Here is a 24,729-nt window from a genome sequence, read left to right as displayed (position 1 = left end):
ATAGAAATAACAATAACCCAGGAAGAGGGGACAACATTAAATCTCCCAGGGCTCGCCCCATCCCATTCTCAGAGGCTCACTGTGTCCAGTTTTTCGGGTAAATAAAAATCACAAACATAAAAAACAAGAATAATTTTCTGAGTAAATATATTGAATTTGAGCAACTTTTTTTTTTTTACTTTTTATTTCTTGAACCTGCTTGAAGATTTATTAGTTGACCCACAGTTTTAATGGCTAAAAGATGTGTTATTTAATGAGTGTTTTACTAATATGTAACCATCAATTTATTAATACTTAGGATTTTCCTAATTTTTCACTAAAGTTTTTCACTAGGCTTTATATTATCTACGTATAATATCGATTATGTGAATATGAACTATAACACTTTTGTTCCCACAACATTATATTTATAACATTACATATAATATATATTTAGTTTATATATTACATATTTTAATATATATTTTAAAGGTGTATGGTGCTGGAAATTGTACTCAGGACCTCAGCACACCATGTATCTACCCAAGCACTGAACCCCTGAACACAGTCAAATATAAACCTTAGACTGTAGGAGTAGCTAAGTGTTTTATAAATGTCCACATCACAAATGTTTTAGCATTAATGATACATAGTTCTTATAATAACTATTCACCTTTATGTATAAAAACAGATATAGATAATATATAAATATAGGTATATCTGTGTATCAATAAGACTCATGAACACTAATTTGAATCTCATAATTTTCATTAATACTCAATTTCAGAAAATACTCAATTTTAACCTTTTAAAAATGTGAAAAGCCAGCATGGTTTACATAGTAATTTCTAAGACAGGCAAAACTACACTGAGAAACCCTGTCTCAAAAAAAATCCAAATAAATCAGTATGTAAGTAAATAAATGAATGAAATGTGTTTTAATGCCTTGTATTATATAGAAGCAGACATTGAGCCCGATTTAGCTGGTAAACCATGTTTTACTACGTGCTACCCCTACTTACCAGCTGAAAAGTTCTCTGCCTTAATTTCCTTTTTAATTTAAGGATAACTTTTTAAAGATAACACAGAAAATGTGGTTTGAGCTGTGGGTGCATACAGCTAGATGTGTTAGCTAAGGGAAGGTGACCGCTTTACATCTCAGAGGTCACTCACTGCATGGTGTTACTGGGACCTGGCAGTGGCTTCCCTTGGGTTTCAGAGACAACAGAAGTTAGTGCCTGAGCAAAACAATGGCGTGCATTTTCATCCAACTCACCATGCAAGATAGGTAGGCTCAGCAGACCACACCACCCCTCACTGAGCCTGAAGGAGGTCCTTTCTCACAAGGCCACCTTCAGGTGAATGCACACCTTAAAAAAACAAAAGAAAGGAAAACCAAAATTTGTTTTCACTTAAATCCTTTAAAATCAGATTTTTACCAGTCATGCCATATTTCTTTATCACGAGAGAGAGATCTCACCGACCTTACCACAAAGGGGGTTCAGTTGGCTGCTTCTTTTGCTCACAGACTATCTTAGTTACGGTTTCCATTGCTGTGAAGAGGCACCATGAACAAGCCAACCGGTATAAAGGACCACATTTAATTGGGGCTGGCTTACAGGTTCAGAGGTTTAGCCCATTATCATGGCTGGAAGCATGGCAGCATCTCTTAAGAGTGCACACCCTAGACCAAGCATATTCAAACCACCACACCACCTACTGTTGGTTCATTGGTCTGTTGCTAAGAAGGTAAGTGGCTTGGCTTTTTCAGAGACAAATCAGGAAACTACTTTTCTTTCTTCTAGAGTGGACAGAAGATCATGCATCTGTTGTGCCTCCTGTTGCTCCTTCCCATCCCCCAAGCAACCCGGAGCCAGCCAGGGAAGCTCCACTTCAGGGTAATGTGGGCTTTTGATTGCATTATAGTTCCAGCTCTATGGTATCACTGTTAATTTCTTCATCACACTGAGAGAGAGAGAGAGAGAGAGAGAGAGAGAGAGAGACCCCCACACACACATATTTCTGCCATATATACATGTGGAGGTCAGAGTACAACTTGTCAGAATTAGTTCTCTCTTTTCACCAGGTGGACCAAATTCAGGTTGTCAGACTTGGCATGAAGCACCAAGGTATCTTGCTGTTTCTAAAGTCTCATTTAAAAAATGAAGACTTGTAATTCATATGTCTCAACACTGCTGACACTTCCGGCTTGATAATTCTTTGTAAAGAAGAATGTCTTAAGCACTTACTTATGGGATTCTTATCCATGTGATGTCAGGAGACTATACCCATCTCCCAGTGGTAACCAATGATGATCAGAACGGTGCCCAGACACTGTCAGATCCCCCTGAGGAGCGGAACCATCCCTGAGTTGGGCATGAGTGTTCAGGGACCACAGTATTTTCAAAAAGCATGTCAGGTATTTTGAGGTTTCAGGCAACATATTTGCTTCTGAGTAGTATTTCCCTCTAAGTATAAATAACTATCTTAAATGTCCTTCCTGCTGCTGTTTTTTCACTGGGAAGTCCTACAGCATTTAGATGGCTCTTACACCATTTGTAAGTGTAGCCACATAGAAAGGATTGATTGTTCCTGATTTGGGTTCCTGAGCCTTGGCATACTCTTCATTACTCTTGAGTGATAAAAGAGGCGTAGTATGTTTCAGGGTTGCTTTGGGTTTTTTGTTTGTTTGTTTGTTTGTTTTGTTTTTTCAGTAAGAAAACTAAAGTTGTACCTTCCATTGGATGGTATTATGGAATTACAGAACATTAGTGGTAAAGAACCTAGTGGGACATTGTCTCTGGTAGTTGATGCCATTACATCATTGTCAATACCTTTGAGCACACAAATGTATTTTCTTATGACAATGGCTTTCCTAAAGATAGACTATAGCCTATAATAACATGTTAGTTAACACCACCATTATTGTTGTATCCTTCGAATTTCTCAGAATGTGAAATTCCTTCTTTAGCCTTTGTCCGCTTGCTTCACCACTGTCAAAGTAAGAGAGTTGTGTCTGCCTCATTTAAATGCCCTGAACCAGCCACACTGTCAGTGGACCACCTTGGCGGATTGGGTAGGCTCTCCCTTCTGTGTACTTGCCTTTTCCTCTCCCTCTTTTCTGACCTCTTGATCCCTGTCACTCCCTCTTCACCACCCTATACTTGTCACTTATAGAACTAAACCACTGTAATTAGAGTTCATTGATGTTGTGTTATTTAACAGTAATTTCCTTATCAAGCTTTAAATTTACAGAGACAAGAAACTAGGGGTGTGTGTGTGTGTGTGTGTGTGTGTGTGTGTGTGTGTGTGTGTGTTTTATTTTGTTAATTTTCAGTCAGGTAGAATCCTTTGATATGTATGAAATTATAATATTATTGAAACAGTGTGACTATATGTGCACGCACACACACATTTTTCACTAGCTCATGTGCTAAAAGAGAATTGTCTTAGAGGTGAATAAAGATTGAAAGGTACATGTCCTGGGCATAGCATGTACTTAAAGCACCAGCTAAGACTGCTTGGCATTTCTCTCTCTGTTTCATCTCAAGAGTCTCCCTCTTGTTTTGTTCTGTTTTGAGACATGTTTTCCACTATGCAGTTCTGGATGGATTAGAACTAGTTGTATAGATTAGGCTGGCCTCAAACTCACAGAAATCCTCCTGTCTGCCTCCTGTGGGCTGGGATTAAAAGCAAGCATCACTGTGCCCAGAGTCCTGCCACACTCCCAGCCTTTTGGCTCTTTTCTTTCTTCTTCAGTTCTGTTGAAAGTGGGCTGAGAAAGTCCAGGTCCACTGAACTCTCCATGGAGTCAACTGTCCTTATAGCCAGCCCACAGTGCAGCCTTCATGTTGATCCTCCTCCCTCAGACCTAATGAGCGTCTTTGGAGTATAACTGATGACAAAGATATACATTCCGTCCCGTTTCCTTCTCTGAACTGGGTCTGTAATAAACTTTAACTTAGCCTTTAGCTTCATTGTTTATGACTGAGCTGCACATCTTAATTTTACACAGTGGATCAAGAAGAAGCCATTTTGCCCACTTGCGTATTGGTTAATTTCTAAACTAAATTCTCCTCTAACTCTCCTTCCCAGCACCTGGCCAGTTTGTAGCTGTGTTCTTCAGCAAGCTCTCAGCTTCCACATTTGGTTCGGGGATGGCTTTCTGCAGTTTCCTCTCCCCGCTGTACTCCGTCCCCCATCTCTATAACTGATTTATTGACTCTTATTACATGCCAGAGTCTCCCTCTGAGCCTTTCATATTCGTTGTCCAATTTCATTTTTCTTTATAATTATTACATTAAATTGGTACCATCTCTGTCTGACTTTAGACGTGCAACACCCCCAACCAAAGGTCTGATGGCTGGCCACAGTGTAGCGGAACCTATCTGCAAATGCCCACTGTCGTGAGAAATAGGTTAAATTCTGGCTCATAACTTTCTATCATCCTACTTTTTGTGGGGCACTTGATTGCATGAGCTGAGTTCTACTGTTAGTACAGTGTCACTGGTTACGTATTGTCACGTAGGTTTAAACTTACGACAACTGCAAGAACTAAAAATTGCATTTCTTTGGCCATTAGCCTCATTTCAGGGCTGCCCTACCCATTTATGCGGTGTGGTGCCTGCTGTGTAGGTCACTGTAAATACACAATGTTACCAGCATTGCAGTCAGTGATGGTGGATAACTGCCAGTCCAGAGAATTCAAGTACCAGAGCTTAGAGAACTTCCGGCCTGGCAGAGAGCGTTGAAGGGTAGCTCAAGGCCGGAGCTTTGAACATAATCCAGAAGATTCTCATTCAGTGGGCATAAGGTGAGAACTAAAATAAATGCCTTTTAACAGCCTTTCAGATGGGTTCACAGATACACAACCAGGTCTTACAACTATCCCAGGAAGTCTCAATAGATGGCATGGACCCCACAGAGCTACAACCAAGCGCATGGGAGAAAATTCCTGATGCACCTTAACTCATGACCCACCCGTAACTAAAGCATAATAAAAGGTGCATTAATGCAAAAGTCTGATGTTGTGCGTGTTGTGCAAACTCAGAGAAGCTATGTGGCACATTCTCATGTCCTCTAATTCTGCCTATAATAAAAATGAAAGGTACCTCTATTGGTTACTTCTTTTCAGCATTCTTCACTTCCTGTCGAATCTGTTCATTGTGCCTTTCTTTAGCCATTCATGCCTTCAAGAGAAGGAGTTAGAGCACCTCATACATACCAGACGGTACTCGGATTCTAAGCCCTGAATCTGCAAATGAGTCTCCATGGGGCTTACATTCTAGTGAGTCTAGCACATGCTCAGTTCTCCTTCAGCATAGGCACAGGAAAACAGAAACTCAAGCCAGTCGGTAAGATATGTATTGTGTTAAAGTAGTCAATTCTAAGGACAAAAAAAAGCAGGAGATGTTGCAGAGGCATTGCACTTTTAATAGTGTAGTCTGAGAGAGTCTCAGTGACAAGTCAGTAGCTGTTGATGTCTCTGCCTGACTAAAATGTGTTCACTTCAAGCTCTCTAAACTCCTGTCAGCCTCTTCCGTAAGGTCTAGGCCATTGGGCTTCCGTAGCTCAAAGGCCATTCTCCCTGTCCTCAATTTCTTACCTGATACTAACTGGCTTAGAAGCCATCTCCCAGAAGTCCTCACTGGAGGTGCCATCCTTTCCCCCTACACCTTGGCAAATGACTTTGCCTGGCAAATCCTGCTAAGTCTTGCCTCTGTTTAACCACAGTTACAGGGCTGCCGTTTGTTGAGTTTCCAATAAACCTTGGACTCCACTGGAGAGGAGGTTTGTGAGAGGACCTCTAACTACAGCCAATTTGAAACAGCCTCCTTTGTAAGAGCCAGAGACTTTTAAAAATATGCAATTAAAATCTGTGTGTGTGCCCAGAGACCTTTTAAAGCCTTTTAGTTATAGCTAACCCAAAATAACTTTCCAACTGGGTGCCAAGGCTGCTAAGTGCAGAGGTGCATGCTAACTTCTTTTTCTCCTTTAAAAATAGTAGATAGATAGATAGATAGATAGATAGATAGATAGATAGATAGATAGATAAATAGATAAGATACATACATACATTGATACGTAGATGATAGGGATACATACATACATACATACATACAACCATACATACATAGATACATGGATTCATAGATAATATAGATAAATGGTAGGTAGGTAGATAGACAGACAGACAGATAGAAATTCCAGTGAGCCTCTTGGAAGCAGAGGACGACTTAGGGAAGTCCTGAACACAACTTTGTGGTACTCACATGCTCCTATTTGTTTGTTGGTTTATTTATGAATTTATTTATTTGAGATCATCATGCTTGAGCACTGTGTTTACATCATTTCCATTCACTCCACTTTGTCCCACTCCATTTTCTCCTATGCCCCAACTGTCTCCCAAATCCATGACGTATTCTTCTTCTTTCATTATTATAATTACTGTGTGTATGGACAAACACTTAGATACAGTCTACAGAGCCCATTTAGTGTCGTTAGGGTGTATATGTGTTTAAGACTGATGTCTTGGGATTGGATAGCCTATCAGGGAGCAAGAAAACTGATTCTCATTCTCTCTCTCTCTCTCTCTCTCTCTCTCTCTCTCTCTCTCTGTGTGTGTGTGTGTGTGTGTGTGTGTGTGTGTGTGTGTGTGTGTGTGTAGCCATCGATGGCCTATAATTCTAGAGGTGGGCCTGGCAGAATTTTGTCTATCCATGTTTCCATGTTTTACCTGGTATCATCAATGTGTAGGTCTTGTATACGCAGCCATATAGTTGAAGTACAACTTTCTGTCCTATCTTGAAGACACTATCCAACATCAGGGATCTTGGACCTCTGGCTCTTAAGACCTTCTGTTCCTCTTCATGCTGTGCGCTGAGCCTTAGGCACAGAGGTTGTGTTGTAGATGTATCCCTAGGGACTCTGAGTCCCAAAGTCATTTATTCTCTGCATTTTGACCAGATACTGTGGTAGTGTCCGTCATGATGAAGGGAAAGAACTATTCTTATCTATGGACATATAGATAGGTATTTAGGATATAGGTGGAAAGTATATTGGTTAAGGAGTATAGCAGTAGTAAGTTCTTCTCCCGGGCCTATGATCTAATCAGCCAAAGTTGGATAGCTTCATAGTAGTAGGCATGGATTCCCTTCTATTGGATGGGTAGTCCCAAAAGACAGCTGTTGGTTACCCATAAGACAGAAGTGCAGCATTGAAAATATCTCGCTAGGCCAGTTGGTGCTGAGGTCATAGGCTTTATAGCTAGGTAGGACTATTGATATTGTTCGCCCTTGGCAGCTTGCATAGCACCTTCAGATACTTTGCAGCCAGTCCTCAGGGAAGGCTGTCTCTTCCGAGTCAGTCCCAGCTTGATTCTTCCAAGTTCTGTGACTAAAGTGTGTGCAGTCTTTAGCAATGGGGACATGCCTTAAAATTCTGGGAGGCAGCCAAGGTCAATGCCAATAGCCTATATCGTTTGAGGTGGAGGGTGTCCTCTGTAATCTGCAGATCACCAGCTTGGAGAGAGATTCCCTGTGCCTGGAATTGTGGTGTTTGTTATTCTATGGCTCATGCGAGGAGCATGTATCCCTTGGGATGTCCCTGGGGATTATCACACTATGTGATGTAACTCTGTTTAAGCTGTGTGTGTGTGTGTGTGTGTGTGTGTGTGTGTGTGTGTGTGTGTGCATATACACACATATACATAGATGTTATGTATGTGATTTTAAATAAGCTTATAAAATATGATTCTCTATGGCTTTCCAAGCACCGTCAGAGTTATTTATCTTTAGAGGTCTGGGATTGTAGCCCAGATAGCTAAGTGCTCATCCCATATGCATGAGGCCCTGAGTGTGGTTCCCAGAGCCCACATGAAAATGCTAGACATAAAGATAAGCAATTCTAGTGTCAACTCTGGCAAGGCAGAGACAGGAGGGCCTCTGAAGCTCTGTGGCCAGCCAGCCTGAAGTAATTGTTGAGTTCCAGGCCGAGAGATCCTGTCTCAAAGGACATGACAACAATGTCTAAAGATGAAATCTGAGGTTGTTTTCTGGCCTCCACACACATCTACACATGTACATGTGAGACATATATATATATATATATATATATACACATATACATATATATGTGTGTATATATATATATGAGACATATATATATGAGACATATATATATATATATATAGAGAGAGAGAGAGACAGACAGACAGACAGACATGCACACAAACATATATACATGCTTTAAGACAGAGAAACCTTAGTAGGATTGGGAATTGCCTAGCTAATTAATTTATCTTGAGTAAAATGGCTGAATTTGAAGCTGTATGCATCTTGCTGTTAACTAGTTAGTTTGAGGGGTTTGCTTTTTAGCTAATGCGTTTTCTGTTGGTTTTTTGTTTTGTTTTGTTTTGTTCTGTTGTTTAAAAGCAATAAACCTTAGCAATGAATACATGCTAGCTACTTTTCAAAATGTTAAAAGCTGCAGCTAAATAATACACGTCAGATGACTTTGGGATTCCATTTGAAGTAATGACCTTTAATTTTCAAAATAGTGATACATTTATGTCACCTCACACTCTGACTATTATGTACTTCCTGGTATTATCTTTTTTTTTTTTTTGATCCTTTCATTTGGCTAAAAATTAAAGTTTCTGCTAGTTGGCCCTGTACATGAAAGCCATATCTGTAGTAGCACATTAGAGTAAACACTCCAAAATAGCAAAGAAAACCATGGCACAAAGCAAAGCCCATCTGCTTTCTTTAAGGAGGCTTTGGCAGCTCAGTAGCTGTGGAACCTCCTAAGCTGAAATTCCGGGAGAACGTCCCATGACTGAGACTGGGAGTTTTGCTCTGTCCTCTTGCTTTTGGACCTGAATGATGGTTTGCCTCAGCTGGAGCTGGAGCGGAGAGAATGCCCAACATGCCGAAGCACTAGGTGGGCTTCCTGCACTGCAAACCTCCTGTCCTACTTCTCGGGTGGTGGAGGCAGGAGGATCAAGAGTGCAGTCTTTGTAGAAGCGGTTGGAAGCTAGCCTGGGCTACATGAAAACCTGTCTTGAAAGAATGCTATTCTCTATGTATGTCAGTATGACTGTGCCACTCACCTAAACAGGGTGTGTGGAAGCACATATTCCTGCAGTGACGAGAAGAGTCTGGAAAGCGGATTTCTCGGTGTAAATGCAGGTCCATAGGGAACAGAAGAGTGTGTCTGATTTCCTAGAGCTAGGGTTGCAGCAGTTGTAAGCTACCTTATGTGGTGCAGGAAACCAAACGCAGGTCTTCTGCGAGAGCAACAGGTACTCCTAGCTGCTGAGCCGTCTCTGACCACCAAGAGGCCCATCCATGTCCACAGACCTCGACCCATATGCTAGAACGGGTCATCTCAATTGTCTCAATCCATCCTTAACTTGGCTTCATTCGTGATGAATTTCCTTTGCTTTTTCTCTTTCTAATCTAACCAGGCAAACCTTTTTTTACAAGAAACCCTTCTGAGCTGAAAGGCAAGTTCATTCACACAAAGCTACGGAAAAGCAGTCGAGGCTTTGGCTTCACGGTGGTTGGAGGGGACGAACCTGATGAGTTCCTGCAGATCAAGAGCCTTGTCCTAGATGGTCCTGCTGCACTGGATGGCAAGATGGAGACAGGTGAGTCCACATGGCCACAGCGTGTTCCCTGTGGTGGGGCCTCTGCCCATGCCTGAACAAGAGCAGACAGCATCATGATTCTTTATAGGTGTCCTTTAAACACCCACCAGTGAGCTGGATCCCTCTCTTAAGAAGGAACCCTTCCTCAATGCAGATGCAAAGCTTTGAAAGTACTTTGACCTTTGGGACCTGTTAGGTGCTATTGGATTGAGTAGAGTAGAAGTTTACTAAAAATGTCAATCCATTTGAGTAAATTAATTCTAATCTTAGAACCTCAATGTTTTTTTTTTTAATGTTATTATATTGTCATTTACCAGAGAAGGCACTCAATGCTACAAACAAACTTTATTAGCAGTTCAAACACACAGTCTGCTTGTGTGTTCCCCATCCTCACCCTATCTCCTTCCACTTCACATTGAGATTACAGATGAACCACCATTGCGCTTCACCCTCATTAGGGTTTCAGATGGGTCTTAGCATTACAAAGGCTAGGTCAGTCAAAGGGAAGCATATACGTTCATTCAAGATGAATTTAAAACCAGGTACAGTGACACTCAAGATAGCTGTGGCAAAAGATCACAAATTGGAGGCCAGCCTGGGCTTCGTAATGAGACCTTGACTCTGAAACCATATTCCTAAATACAAAGAATGGGTTGTATGTGACACAGGACCCTCAAAAGTAAGCAGCAACCCAGAGACGATGCTCAGGACATGGTAGGGTGAACACCGGGTAGGTTATGAGAATGTGACTAAGGCACACAGGCCGAGACGAGAGTGTCCAAGTAGAGAAGCAGCTAGAACCTTAGGCATTGGTTAAACAAGGTCAGGGTACATCCATTTCTGCTGTTGATTTCTGGTTTTAAACTCATCTTAGATGAACATACATGCTTTCCTCGTACTGACCTGTCTTGTGGTCTTTAAAGCCCATTCTAAAGTTTTTCCATACCCACAGTATGAAGTTGAGTGAAACAGTGGAGGTGGGGCACGCACCCAAGAAGTAAGAATGCTACTTCCTGTGTGTGCCCAGTGAGAATCTTGGGGTGCACTCTCTGAACATTAGGAGAACGTTATTGTAGCATCATTTTTGGGGGTGTTGTTATTTGACCTCCAGACTTTTCCTTTTTTACAGGAGATGTAATCGTCAGTGTGAATGACACCTGTGTTTTGGGACACACACATGCTCAAGTTGTGAAAATTTTCCAGTCCATTCCCATTGGTGCCAGTGTGGACCTTGAACTCTGCAGAGGTTATCCATTGCCTTTTGACCCGGATGACCCTAACACAAGTTTAGTGACCTCGGTGGCCATTTTGGACAAAGAACCAATAATTGTAAACGGACAAGAGACCTATGATTCACCAGCAAGCCACAGTAGTAAAACGGGCAAAGTCAGCAACATGAAGGATGCCAGGCCAAGCAGCCCCGCAGACGTGGCTTCCAACAGTTCTCATGGGTATCCCAATGACACAGTCTCCTTGGCTTCCTCCATAGCCACCCAGCCAGAGCTAATAACCGTTCACATAGTCAAAGGGCCAATGGGATTTGGCTTTACGATCGCAGATAGTCCCGGTGGGGGTGGCCAAAGAGTGAAGCAGATTGTTGACAGTCCGCGCTGCAGAGGCCTCAAAGAAGGGGATCTGATTGTGGAGGTGAATAAGAGGAACGTGCAGGCCCTGACGCACAATCAAGTCGTGGATATGCTGATTGAGTGTCCAAAGGGAAGTGAGGTCACACTGTTGGTGCAGCGAGGAGGTATGTAGGCTGACTTTGTTCTTTGCTTTTGAAATCTGAAGTGTGTTGCTTAGCTTTGTAGTCTTCAACTATTTGAAGTGATTTTGGGTTTTTTTGTATGTTTGTTTGTTTGTTTGTTTGTTTTTTAAGTAGTTAAGGATTTATTTTTTGAGACTCTGAAAATTGAACACAGGGCCTTCAGCATGCTAGGCTAGTGCTGTGCTCCCGGACAACATCCCCAACCTACATTACTTTTTCACTTACATATTTCTAAATACTTAATGTCACTTGGTTGCTTAGAACATGCTTCACAATAAAGTTTATATATTGTGCACACAGAATTAGAATGATCTGTAAAACAAATCACTGTGCCTTTTAAAGAGAAGTAAGACTTGTCTCTCCTAAACAAGAATTCTCTTGTAAGACTCCTGTCTTAGCCTTCACAGGCTGAAGAATGCCCTTGTGAGTTCCCTTTCCCAGACTCTGTTCTTCCTGGTCTGCCACTTCCACTGGAATTTAGCCATGATTGCTTTGTCCTTTCCTGCCTCAGGGCCTTTCTGTTTCTCTCCCCTCTGCCTGGAATGTCCTTTTCCCACTACAGTGCTTCTCTGGCCCAGTTTCTTGAAATTTCTCCCTAGGAATTTGTCTATCTCACTGTCTGAATTAAGTACAGATACACCCATACACACCCTAGCCCTAGCATTTAGAACACCTGACGCCTTTTAAAGCAATTCTATAGAATTCACATCGTCTTAGTCTTGACATTAAGCAAGCAAACTTCCTTTCTTCCTTCCTTCCTTCCTTCCTTCCTTCCTTCCTTCCTTCCTTCCTTCCTTGCTTTCTTTCTTCCTTTCTTTCTTCCTTCCTTTCTTTCTTTCTTTCTTTCTTTCTTTCTTTCTTTCTTTCTTTCTTTCTTTCTTTCTTTCTTTCTTCTTGCCTAAGCTTCTGTGTTTCTTCCTCACCAATGCTCCAAGGACTTCACATGAAGAAGTGCTCAGTATTGAAATGTCTCACTCCTGATATGTAAACTTGTAACTAGGTATCACTGATGGTTGATCACAGGAGACCTGAGATTTCCTCTGTTGACCCTCCTCAGTATGGCATGCCATGCATAACAGATTTAAGCCTTTGAAAACCAGACCAGTTATCAAATACAGTTTCCTTGCAGCCACGGTGCTCACTTGAAGCTGGGTGGTGTACAAAGTGATTAGGGCCATAGGAGGAAATCCAAAACACAGCACAGCTGTTGAGTTGGCTAAAGTATTCTTCTAACTCTTGGGAGAGTCATCAAAACCATTGTGCAGGCCATTGTGGTGATTCACACCTTTGATCCCAGCACTCAGGAGACAGAGGCAGGTGTTTCTCTGTGAGTTCAGGGGCAGCTTGGTCTACACAGTGAGTTCTAGGACAGCCAAGGCTACATAATGAAGACCTGTCTAAAATTAAAAACAAAACTAAAAACAACAAACATTATACAGACCGATTTGGCAAAACACTCTGTCCAGGATATCTGAGGTCTTGTCTTATTCCTAGACCACTCGACACCAGAAAGCTGATCCCTAAAAGTGACCTTGGTTCACGTAGACCACGTGGTCATTCACGGAGTGTTTTCATACATGTATGCACCTCTCATCTAATCATTAGCATGTCCTTAGGCTGTAGGAGGGTCTAGCCCTAGTAGAACTGAATTGTTCACCCTATTCCTGTGACTCCGACTGTAGTCTAACGCTCTGCCGTCTTAACCTCATCAACAGAGTTGATCTCGCCTCGAATCCTTGTTCACATGTTTGGCTGCTCCTCCAGGCATCTCTGATCCAACTGCCGTGTATTTTACAGCCGTGCTCCTCTCTAACCTATTTGATCCTTTGTTTCTATTGAACGTATTATTTCCTGGGCTTTTCTGTCATTAGGTTCATATTCAGGGATACCAAAAAGCATAGTTTTGTGAGAAATCTACTAAGTCAGCCTGTATTATAATGAATTTGCCAAAAATACCCCAAGAGTTGATTATAGAAACAGATAGACCTCTTGATGTTAACTAAGTGTATCTTTTCTTAATTCCTGAGACTGACTGACTCTCTCTCTCTCTCTCTCTCTCTCTCTCTCTCTCTCTCTCTCTCTCCGTTGATGCTGTTACATTTTATAACATTCATATGGAAAGATCCAGAATATATTGCCTCATTAGTCAACATCTACATGGTTTACTCTACAACCTAAGTAATTTAAAATCACAGTAACAGCCACAGTCTGTAAAGCACGCCATACACGCTGTGCTTGATTTATGTGTAGGATGGGAAGTTTGTACATCTGCAGTTGGCAGGCCACCGCCAGCTACTATTAATCTTTCTCAAAAGCATAAAAATACATTTGGCTATGCCACACACTAGTTGTTTGCATCGGGGCTGGCATTTAATCATCCCTCTGTGAGGTGGGGAGGATAAAGGAGGATGTTTGATGGAGAAACAGGATGGCCACTAGGTGAGATGAGGAAGAGGGTGGTCAGTCCACTGACTGCTCATGAATCTCATTTCTGTCATAGCTTCTGGTAAGCAGATTGATTAACTCATTAAACACACATCGTCCATGATCCCAGGCATCTGTGGTGGGAGGATGGGCATAGTGTGCTTTAGGAAATGGGGCAGCATTGGGTGCTTACAGCATCTCTTTTCATTCCTAAGTCTCATGTTCATATTTGATGTCTGTCCTCGTCAAGATTTCTTCCATTTTACCTTTTACTTTTTCTATTTTTCTGTCTGTCATCTCCTTCCCAGCAGTAGGAAAATCAAGCAGAGGACAGAATAGCTTTGGTTAATTCCTGGATTCAGTTTCCTGGGGCAGGCTTGGATTTGCCAGGGTCGTTCACCCACAAGCTGTGTAGCTGGGACTGTCACAGGTTGTCCCTAGTCTCTCAGCTAGAACTCGCTCCTGCTCTTGCTCCCACTCTGGTGTTTGTCTGTTAGGCTCTCCTTCTGGTCTCCATCTTCTCAAACACATTCGTTCCTCCTCCTCTCTGCTGTCCAGACAAGAGAGCGCTTTCTTTCTGTTATGGTCTAAAATTGTGTCAGCATTTGCAGTCAGCAGTCTGCCTTCCAGTGCCAGTGTGAGCCTATTGGCTTTCTTGAGTTGTTTGGAAAATAATGCTAGACTGTGGTTAACGAATAGTATTTTAATGTGCTAAAGAACTTGCCCTGTACAGGGTTTTCCTTCTTTAAGGGGAGCACTTTACATGCTGTCACCATAGCACCTGTGCCCCACAGTGTGCGAGCATCGCTTGCCCAGCAAATGCACACCTTTGTGCTTCTCTTTTCGAAATAATTTGGTGTTGACACAGAGCGCTTTGTTTCAGGAAGTTTGACAGTGTTTGGTGAATGTGGAGAGTGAGTGCTGTGCTTGGAGACAGCATCTATGGGAAAGAGGGTTGACCTGGGGCTGTGAGGAGCAAGCAGGCCTCTTGAGATAAGCTGTGTTCTTACAGTTCTACCTCTTGCCCTGGCATTCATTTCCTCATCAATAAATAAATAAGTAAATGTATCAAACTAACAAAAAAAGTCCTGACTCTTGGGCTCGCATTTCATGAAAACAGATGACCCATCCTTCCCTAGTGATGTACTAATGTTGCCAGCTAGCAGAAGTAACTGCTTAAGTTGGGTGAGGCTGGCTTTTTATTAACAACAACCAAAAAAGAAAGGAAGGAAGGAAGGAAGGAAGGAAGGAAGGAAGGAAGGAAGGAAGGAAGGAAGGAAGGACAAAAGGAAGGACGAAAGGAAGGACGAAAGGAAGGAAGGAAGGACGAAAGGAAGGATGAAAGGAAGGAAGGAAGGAAGGAAGGAAGGAAGGAAGGAAGGAAGGAGAGAGAGAAAAGAAACAGATGATCTCTAGCCAGAACTCAGAGACTTACCATCATCCTATGATGTTTTGACATCAGCATTTTGTTTTGTTCTGGAAGCTCTGTTGTTGGTTGTTAGTTAAGTAACCAGGATTGTGAATGAAACCAGGTTCCCAACCCGTGACCCCTTCTAGCTTTAATTCCTTCTCATATACTTTGCATGTGGTAGGGAGAGAGGGTTTTAATTTCATAAAACCAAAATTCATTTTCACCTTTGAGTAAGTTTCTTTTCTAAAAGCTCTTCTGGGTTTGTTGGTAAGCTTCTGTAAGCAGCAGATGTCCCTTTTGCCCTAAGAGCCATTTCAGCTCCCACCACCTGCATTCTTCTGATTCTGAGAACGAGGGGAGTGGCTTTATTCTGACCTCTTTGTCTTGGGTGGAGGTCATCACTGACTTCTGGTGATCACAAATGTAAGGGAAGGGAAGTCTGCTTCACAGTGTGCATGAACTTGATCATATACAGAATCCTTCTGTCAAGCCACTAAGTTATTATTTTAGGATCTGATTCTTAGGTAATGAACCTTTGGGATTCCCAGAGGGTGGGGTCTGTGTCTTTTTTCTTAAACCACAGGTGCTTTAGGATAGACAGCTTCATCTACAAGTCACAGGAAAGCATTACCCATATAGCTTTGAAGCCTAATGTATCTACTGTAAAAGGACAATGATACACCTTTAGAGGAAAATGAGAAATGAAAATAGTGGCTGAGTCTTTACTATGGGCCAGACATGTTACCACCATGGCACAGCAATATACATTTTGCAACAAAAATGGAGTTAGTGTCATGTGTAGAATGACTCTGAGTGGGACCCTCTGTGAAATGAAATCATTTATTACTGCCTCCTACAATAGTTAAGAATGTGGAGGGGTGATGGTGGGTGGGTGGGTTGGTTGGGTTTTATGGGGGTGGTTTTGTTTCTTGTTGGAGTTTTTTGTTTTGTTGTTGTTGTTGTTGCTGTTGTTGTTGTCGTCGTCGTCGTCGTCGTCGTCGTCGTCATCGTCGAAGGAAACTCTAGCTACATTTGAGTGGTATATAGCAAAGCAGGGATTCCCCAGTTCTGTTGGGAGAGCAGGCTGAAGACTCGTAATTCAGACAATAAACTGCCATTGCAAAGAGCTATGGCCAGGCACTGTCCTTAATGTTTTTGCATACACTTGACCCAGAATTCTTGGAGCCTCTGAAAAGGTGCAGTATGAGTTCAGTGTTTTACAAGAAGTTGAGATCTCAAGAGTGTCAGATTTTCCTAAAACTGCACACCTGGCTAAGTTTTGGCCTGGGAATCTAGGCTTCAGAGACTGTGCGTAAACACTATGCTAAAAAACCTTTTGCATTTAAAAAGAAAAGAAAAGAAAGAGGTGAGGGGAGGCGAAGAAAAAAACAGCTACTCAGGCAGAACCTTTGAGTATATTTTATGTATGGAAACTCTCCCACTAGCGTAGTTGTTGGGAAATTTACCTTATAGAGAGAGATGGATAAGCCTGAAGTCCACAGGCAAATTGATACCACTTAATTCTCAACAAATTCACTGATGATTTTTATTTCATTAAATCATCCATCCAAATAGGCCAAGCGGTGTCTAAGCTTATCATCTAAGCAAAGCATAAGCGTCAGCACTTGTCTGTGTGTGTTTATATCTGTTCATTTGTGTCTGTCTGTCTGTCTGTCGTTTGTGTGGCGTCATCCTGAAATGATGCAGAACCATCATAATTAGGACCACAGCAAGTTGTCTGCCCTAGAGTTACACTGGGTGATCAGACAGGTGCCTCTCTTTGCCCTCTGGTCTTGGACTGGAGAATGAATTGCAAATCGTATCACTTAAAGTGTTTGACTGCCTGAATGCCTCACACTGGGCTGCCAGGCCCCAGGAAGGGAATTCAGGTTGTTCAGAGTGAGATCCTAATAGATTTGAGCATTATGTCCCCTCTCCCATGCTGTCCCTCTCCCTTCTTAGATCTCTAGGCTCAGAGTACATCTCACCTTCCCTGGCCTCTACCAGGCACCTGTATGGCACTTGGCTTTGTACTCTCCTCATAAGAGGACTCAGAGCTTCCCCTGTCCATGCTCTGTCTAGAGTGGATTCAAGTCAAGTCAAGGAACTCACATCCAAGTGGCTTCCCAGCATTCAGTGTAAGCTCCACAGCCCTGTGTCAAGCCCTGCTCTGTGATTTTTCCCTCTCCCCACTCTTTCTTCTCCCATAGTCTCGGGACCCCCTTCCTCACATCCTCTGGCCTCTGCTCTGAGATCCTTTCATGTAAGAAGCTGACTCTGACCATTCACATAAAGTGAAATAGCATCAATCACCATCCCTCCCTACTCTCTGAGCTTTCCTCAGAGCGGTTACACAGTGTTTCCTCCTTTTGCTTTCACACTGCAGGAACCTCACCGGATGCCTAAAAGGACAGCCACCACCCCTGTGCATATACGCCCTCCTAGCTAAGATTACTTTGTGAAGCACACAAGAGAACAGTTATAGCCTATAATAATGAACAATTAGAACAAAAACCATGCCACTCTGGCCAGCATACAGTTCAATACCTATGAATTGTTTATTTCTGGAAATTTCAAGTGAGCATTTTCAGACTTTGAATAGCTTAACTCTCAAAAAGTATCACCTCAGGTAAGGGGCAGGTTCCTTGTGCTTACTTGGGGTCTCCACAAGAGCTGGAACCTAGCCAGTGCTTTATCCTCTTGCCTGAAATAGAGCCTGATGCATGAGAGTCACTCAGAAAATCACATGGATTAGTGACTCTTCCTTAAGAAGCCTTGACCTACACTTGGGTGTGTCTGAATATCCACAATTCCTTTTTGGGAAACCTACCCCTGTACTTACACCCATATGAAAGTATCCTTATTAAATCCCAACTCTACATAAGAATGAGCAAATGAAGTTTGCCAGGCCGTGCTTCCTGAACAGTGATCCTTTGCAGTTTCCTGAGGTGTCATTAATGAAGACAGCTGAGGGAAAGGACCAACACCTCCCAGCAGAACAGAGACTACACCTGGATCTAAACTCAGATCTCTTTGTTTTCAAAGCCCGGACTGCTCAACAGAACTGGGAATTGTGTTTATCAAGAGCATTTGCAAGCCAAGCAGCCAAAGAATCAGGCCAGTGAATCCTATAGTCGGACATTACAGAAAGTGTTACCTGGGCGTGGAGCTATTTCATGTCAGGAGTGAGGTCTTGAAACCCCTTGATTTCACCATCTCTCTTGATGGTATACTTTGGAACAGAAGAAAATCAGATAGTGAAGATGGCTTCACAGTATGTGGAGTTCTTCCGTATGCAAGGTAGAAATTCAGAAGTTCTCCTGCTGTCCGTTTTTCCGTGTGGCCCTCTGACCTCTGTGTACACAGAACTCAAGACTTTAGAGTGGCCTGCTTAGGACAATTCTGAGGATGATTTTTAGGTCCTGGAATGACCTTTGCAAGATTTCAGAGGATTTCTTCTTACAGAGCCCTAGTCTGTCTGGCATGCCTCTTACACTCCGACTCTAGACTGATATTTAATGAGTTTGTCTACTTTCATTCTGTTGCTGTGACAAAAGACTGTGACCAAAAGCATCTTGGAGAGGAAGGGCATTTTTCCGCTTACACTTCCAGGTCCCCATCCATCACTGAGGGAAGTCAGGGCCAGGACTGGAGCAGAAACCATGGAGGAGCAGTGCCTACTGGCTTGCTTCCTCTAATGCATGCTCAGCCAGCTAGCCTGTTAACTCGCTTGTTTTCTTAAATATGTTTTAGATTATTTTATGTATGTGAGTATTCTGCCTGTGTGTGTATGTGTGTGTGTATGTCTGTATGTACATCATTTTAGTGCTAGGTACTTGAGAAGGTCAGAAGAGGGCATCAGGTTCCCTGAAAATGGATAGCTACTATGTGGGTGCTAGGAATCGAACCCAGTCCCCCTATAGGAGCAGCAAGCATTTTTCTAGCTTTCTCATACAACTCCACCAGGGATGGCCAATGCTCACAGTGGGCGGAGCCCTCCCACATCAACCAACAGTCAAGAAAATTCTTCCCACAGACATAGCTACAAGCCAGTCTTATCCAGGGTATTTTCAATCAAAATTCCTCTCCCAAGGTAAGGCTTAGCTATGTCAAGTTGATGTTACAAACTAACCATGACACAGGGTGTGTGTGTGTGTGTGTGTGTGTGTGTGTGTGTGTGTGTGTATATTATACTCAACTAGACTGAAAGATGACTTAGCAGGTGAAGGCACTCCCTGCCAACCCTAACAGCCTTTGTTCAATCCCTTGTTACATGGTGAAAGGAACATACTAATTCCTGTAAGTTGTCCTCTGATTTACATGCTCACACACACACTTTAGCACATATGTGTGCATATGTGCGTGCACGCAACCACACACACACACACACACACACACACACACACAAATAAATAAAGGTTAAAAAAAAAAAGGAGCAGAGGCTGGAATTATAGCTCATTGGCTAAGAGCACTTGCCACCCAGGTAATTTGTAACACCCATGTAGTGGCTCAGAACCATTTGTAGCTGCGGTTCTATGTGATGTGATGCTTTCTTCTGGCCTGCACTCTACGCATGCATGCATGCATGTACTTACTCTCAGACACACATACACATAAAATAAATAAATAGGGTTTTTAAAATTTAAAGTAGTGCTGGCATCGGTGTCACGTGCCTTTAATCCCGGCATTTATGATACAGAGGTAGGTCTCTCTCTCTCTGTGTCCTAGGCCAGTCAGGTCTACATAGTGACATCTTAACTTTAAAGTAAACAATAGCTAAAATTACCTACAAAATACATGTGAGCAGCCACCTAAGCTACAAGCCACGATCAGTTTGTCAGAACTCCATCGAAAGCGGAGGCATTTCCTCGGTGTATTTGGACATAGTATCTGTAACCAACTTCTCAGCTCACGCAGGGCGTCTGCGTTTTGTAGCACTATTGGAAGTTGAGGCCCTGGTTGGATCCAGTGTGTTGCCTGATGCCTTCCAGGCTGTTAGAAGTTGTTCAAGTTAAAATTAGCAAACTTCTTGCACTTGCGTAGTGCTAAGCAGGGTGGCTTTCAAGTTTGCTATTAAGGAGCCTTCTGGCCTTTATTAGCAATGCAGTTTGAAATTGTTATTTTGGTTTATTGCCATGGCTTAAAGTCATCAAGGATTTTTTTTTGGAATTCTTCATAAAATGTTAGGTCACATTTGCATTTGAGATGACTTATACCAAGATAGGAGATAAAGTTAAAAGTGTTTCTATCCTGGTTGTGTTTCATTATATAATGCTTAAGAATTGTCCCTCATTTTTATGTCTTCAGGAATTCTAGTTTCTTTAATTATTTTTGTCTTAATATTTAAATCTAAGTGCAATGCCTTTTCTGTTCTAGCATTTGTATGCAGCGCCAGATGTAATTGAACAATTGAAGTCTCTTTCTTTATAAGCTTGCATTTGGATGACATTGTGTGTGAGCATATGTGCCCTTGCACGCGCGCAGACCTGAGGTCAGCCTCGGGTGTTGTTATTCCTTAGGAGCTATTCAGTTTGGGTTTTGTCTCGTGGGCCTAGAGTTCATCTGAGTAGGTTTGGCCCACTGGCCAGTGAGCCTTGGGGATCTTCCTGTCTCCACCTTTCCAAAACTGGAATTGCAAGCATGTGCTATCCTGTCCTGCCTTTCATATGAGTCCTGGGAATTAAACCCTGTCTCTCATGCTTAGCCTTTCTACTGAGCCATCTCCTCAGCCCTGTTCCTTTAACAACGCTGAGCGGTTGACACACCTCAAACAATTTTTTTTTCCCACAAGTCAGTCCCTCACCCACCCTTAAGGATAAATATAATATCGCCAATGTATGCACATTATTTATTATAAGTGTGTATAGGATTTATCATCCTCATTAAAAAGTAGTGGCATCCCCTTGCTTTTCTGGAAGAATAGTAACATTTCGTTGGCTGGGCTGGTGGCAGCAGTAAAATTACTATTCTGCACTGCTGTTTACAGAGCTGGCTCTGAATGTTAAGGACAGTGATTAGTCTTCTCTTTTGGGGAAGGAATGGAAGGGGGGGTGCAGAGTGACTGGAGACAACAAGCAAGAAGAGTCAGAACTAAGGTCAGGACCTGTGTGCCAGGACCAGAGCTTGGCATGCCGTGTTCACTGTGGCGTTTGGTTTGCCCCTTTGGAGGAAAGAGCTTACACTAATGCTTGCACATCATCTGCTCAGCATGGAGGGAAGAAGGGTATTAGGAATGACAGGGAAAGAAACAGATCCCCTGGAGCTTTGCTGGGGTTGAGCAAGGTCTGACAGCTCGGAGTGACAAGAGTTAAGATCAAGGGTAACATGTCTTGGGCTGTGTTAGGAGAGTGGCAGGACGCAGTGGGTGATCTGGAGGTAGAGGTTGACAAAGTTGTGTTAAAAACTAGCTAGTAAACATCTTAGACTTTCTGGGCCTTGTAACCTCTGTACTCACCACCCATCTGCCCTGAAACAGGTAGAATGCAAGTATGTAGGCTGTTCGTGTTCTCCTGACACATGATATGCCTTACTCTTCTAGTTTCAATCTGTTGTGACAAGACCCAAAACAACTTAGGGGAGAAAGGGATTTGTTTGGCTTATATGTCCATAACCTCATTGTTGAGGGAAGTCAGGAACTCAAGTGGGACCTTCAAGGCCTCCTCCTTATTCCACACATGTACTGCTCATAACCAGGGAGCTCATTCATAGGCAAGGGAGCACCACAGAAACCATGGAAGAATGCCGCTCACTGGCAAACCCAGTATTAGTTAGCTCCCAATAAAGCCCAGGACTGCCCAATGCCAGAAATGGTGCTGCCAGCAGTGATATGGGCCTTTCTACATCAAGTAACAATCAGGGCAGTCACCCTCTTTATGCCCACATGTCAAGCTGATCTGGGTGATCTTTCCATTGAGACGCCACTCTCAGGTGACTTCAAGCTGTGCCAAGTTAATAGTCACAGCTGACTAGAACACTTAGAAGCTCCAGTTTCCTAGACTCTAGTTAAAAGAGGGAAAAGACAGTAGGAAATGCCAAAAATGATCCGTGAATTTCCTATCTAAGTCTAGAACTCGCCAGGAATTAGATACCAGAGGAGGAGTGGGCAGAGTCGTGCTATGGAGTCAAGAGTTCCGTCTTAGACACATTCATTGTGAAATGTCCCGTTGTCATCCAAGTGCAGTGGGAATGTCTGCTGTTGTCTGGAGTCTGAAATAAGGGCAGAAGAAATATGCATTTATGGGTCATTATCAAATCAATGAGCATTCTGCAAACTGTTCGGTATGACCTGTTACTAGCCATGAAATCAATATACTAGGCTATAACTGGTACTTTTATCAAGTGAAAGAGAATATAAACATCAGAATATACCTCACTATGGAAGAGTAAGTGCTTTTTCATAGAATATTGTGTACGTGTTGTGCACACCTGTACATATATCTAAATGTATAGGAAGGTGTTATGTTCTCATTATGGACCAAAATCACAACTCTTCACACATGTAGACAATCTTTAGAGCCCTGAGGCTGACTAAGGTTATTATGGACAAAATAAAACAAAGGGAGAAGGGGCCAAAACAGAAACCTCAGGGACCTATCACCCTGCAAAGTCAGGCTGAGCAGAAGGTGCCAGCAACAATATGAAAAAGGGAAAGGATAGGAAACTAAAACTGTGTTTCTGAATCCAGCAGTAAAGACATGCCCACGGCAGTTGTGGCTTCAGGAAGTAGGGACACATGAGGGTATAGTGCTGCCTGTGGTGTGGATGGTCTCTTGAGCACATGGGAAAGCTCCTACACTCACTGGGGTTCTCAAACCAGTCAGCCTGGAGTGAGTGTTGAGGGCAGGTGAGGGAGTCAGAGGTTGGGACAAGCCATAGGAACTCTGTCACAAAGTAGAAGAGACAAGAAAGAGGAGATGAGCCGAGCATGTAGAGTCGTGGGAGGAGAGCACTTCTTTCTAGTTAAGTGGGGACATCTTGAAATCTGATGGGTATGACTTAGTAGACAGGGAACCTGGTATTTGGAGAATTGAGAGAAGCCAGTGTTTGCTGTTGGCAGAAATGCTCTGAGGAAGTGGAGCTCTGACAAGGGAGGAAGATTGACCTGTGGGGATCTGTGGAAACTGTAGAAAGTGGACTAGAATTGATCATTGATTTTTCTTTTGAACATAAAAAACTCAAACATGCATTTTTTATGTGCATGTGTTTTTAGATGTATATGGGTTATGCATGTATGTGTGCAAGTGTGCACATGAATGTGTATGCATGTGTAAGTGCATGTCAGTGTTTATCTTTGTGTACCATTCCTTAGGAGACATCCACCTTGGGTTTTGAGACAAGATCTCACTGGAGGTTGGAGCTTTCTGATTAGGATAGGACAGACTTCCACCAAGCCCTAGAAATCCCCTTCTCTCTGCCTTCCCAGCACTGGCACTACAAGCATATGCCACCCTGTCTGGCATTTTAGAAGCAAGCTTAAGATTGAACTTGAGTTCTTATGGTTGCAAGATAAGCACTGTACTGACTAAGCTATCGCCCCCGCCTCCATTTTCTACTTCATTTAATTGTCCTATTAATATTTATTATAAGCCTTTTATCATCTAACCCATTTTTGGCCCCATCAAAGACTGAGGATATTCTTCGTACACAATTCTGGAGTGTGAAGAGTGAAAACATAGTGTACCTAGCCCAGTCAATGGCGTCAAGACCAATAGATGATTTTACTGGAGTAGCATGTGTTCTCTCTTCATGCTGTAGATTCAGATGAAAGGTGAGTCAGGGAGGAGATGCTTGGGGAAGCCAGTCTAGGTGACCGTGAGGCAAGAACAGAATCTCTAATGTTGCACTGTTGAGACAGGAACCTGGAATTTTTCCTGGAAGTCTACACCATGATGTCTATGGTTAGCAGTATCCCTGGTTGGATGTCAATGGCACACCAGCCTGACAACATTGTCAGATATCCCTTAGATAATAAATTGTGAGAACCGCTGAACCGAAGCTCTGAAGTCTAGGAAGGACTTGGAGCTGGGACCATGTGGCTCATGAGCAGTAGACAGCTCATCTACTTTTTAGCAATCTCTGAAGTTATTTTAACATTCGAATACATTTAGCTTAATTTAACATCAGTTCCAGCATGCCAGGGGCCTGTCGTATCATCTCCTCTTATGTCTGGCTTCACCCTTGCGTATTACCTGTCTGTGATGTACAGGCAGCCCACAACAGCACGCATGGAGACTAAGGGGGGGAGGGGGCAGTGGATGGATGTGGTGCACAGATGGAGAGACCAGTCTGGGCTGCTACCTAGTATTAGTACAGTGTCACCATCTCAAAATCCCAAAGAATGGCTTTCTGTTGTGTGTTGTTGTTTGTTCATTAATATAATTTGCTTTAACATAAACTCAATACTTCCATAGGTTTCCCCCGCTTAGTTCTAGGTGAAGATTACCAGTAACTTTGGATGTTCTCTCTCTCTTTTTTTTTTTTTTGTTTGATTTCTTTTTT

The 24,729-nt window shown here is 42.6% G+C and overlaps 1 protein-coding gene across 51 annotated transcripts in view; it reads left to right on the top strand.

Moving 5' to 3' along the window:
- Positions 1-24,729, top strand: part of Magi1 (membrane associated guanylate kinase, WW and PDZ domain containing 1) — a 603,975-nt gene that overhangs the window by 523,882 nt on the left and 55,364 nt on the right. For all 51 annotated transcript variants that reach the window (NM_001401825.1, XM_087658830.1, XM_087658851.1 and 48 more), the window contains 3 exon segments: positions 1,785-1,877; positions 9,446-9,628; positions 10,758-11,378. In NM_001401825.1, coding sequence (NP_001388754.1) covers positions 1,785-1,877; positions 9,446-9,628; positions 10,758-11,378 — 897 coding nt within the window.

Source organism: Rattus norvegicus, chromosome 4, assembly GCF_021556685.1.
Source record: "Rattus norvegicus strain SHRSP/BbbUtx chromosome 4, alternate assembly SHRSP_T2T, whole genome shotgun sequence".
Taxonomy (NCBI): Eukaryota; Metazoa; Chordata; class Mammalia; order Rodentia; family Muridae; genus Rattus; species Rattus norvegicus.
This window is presented reverse-complemented; position numbering and strand designations above follow the sequence as displayed.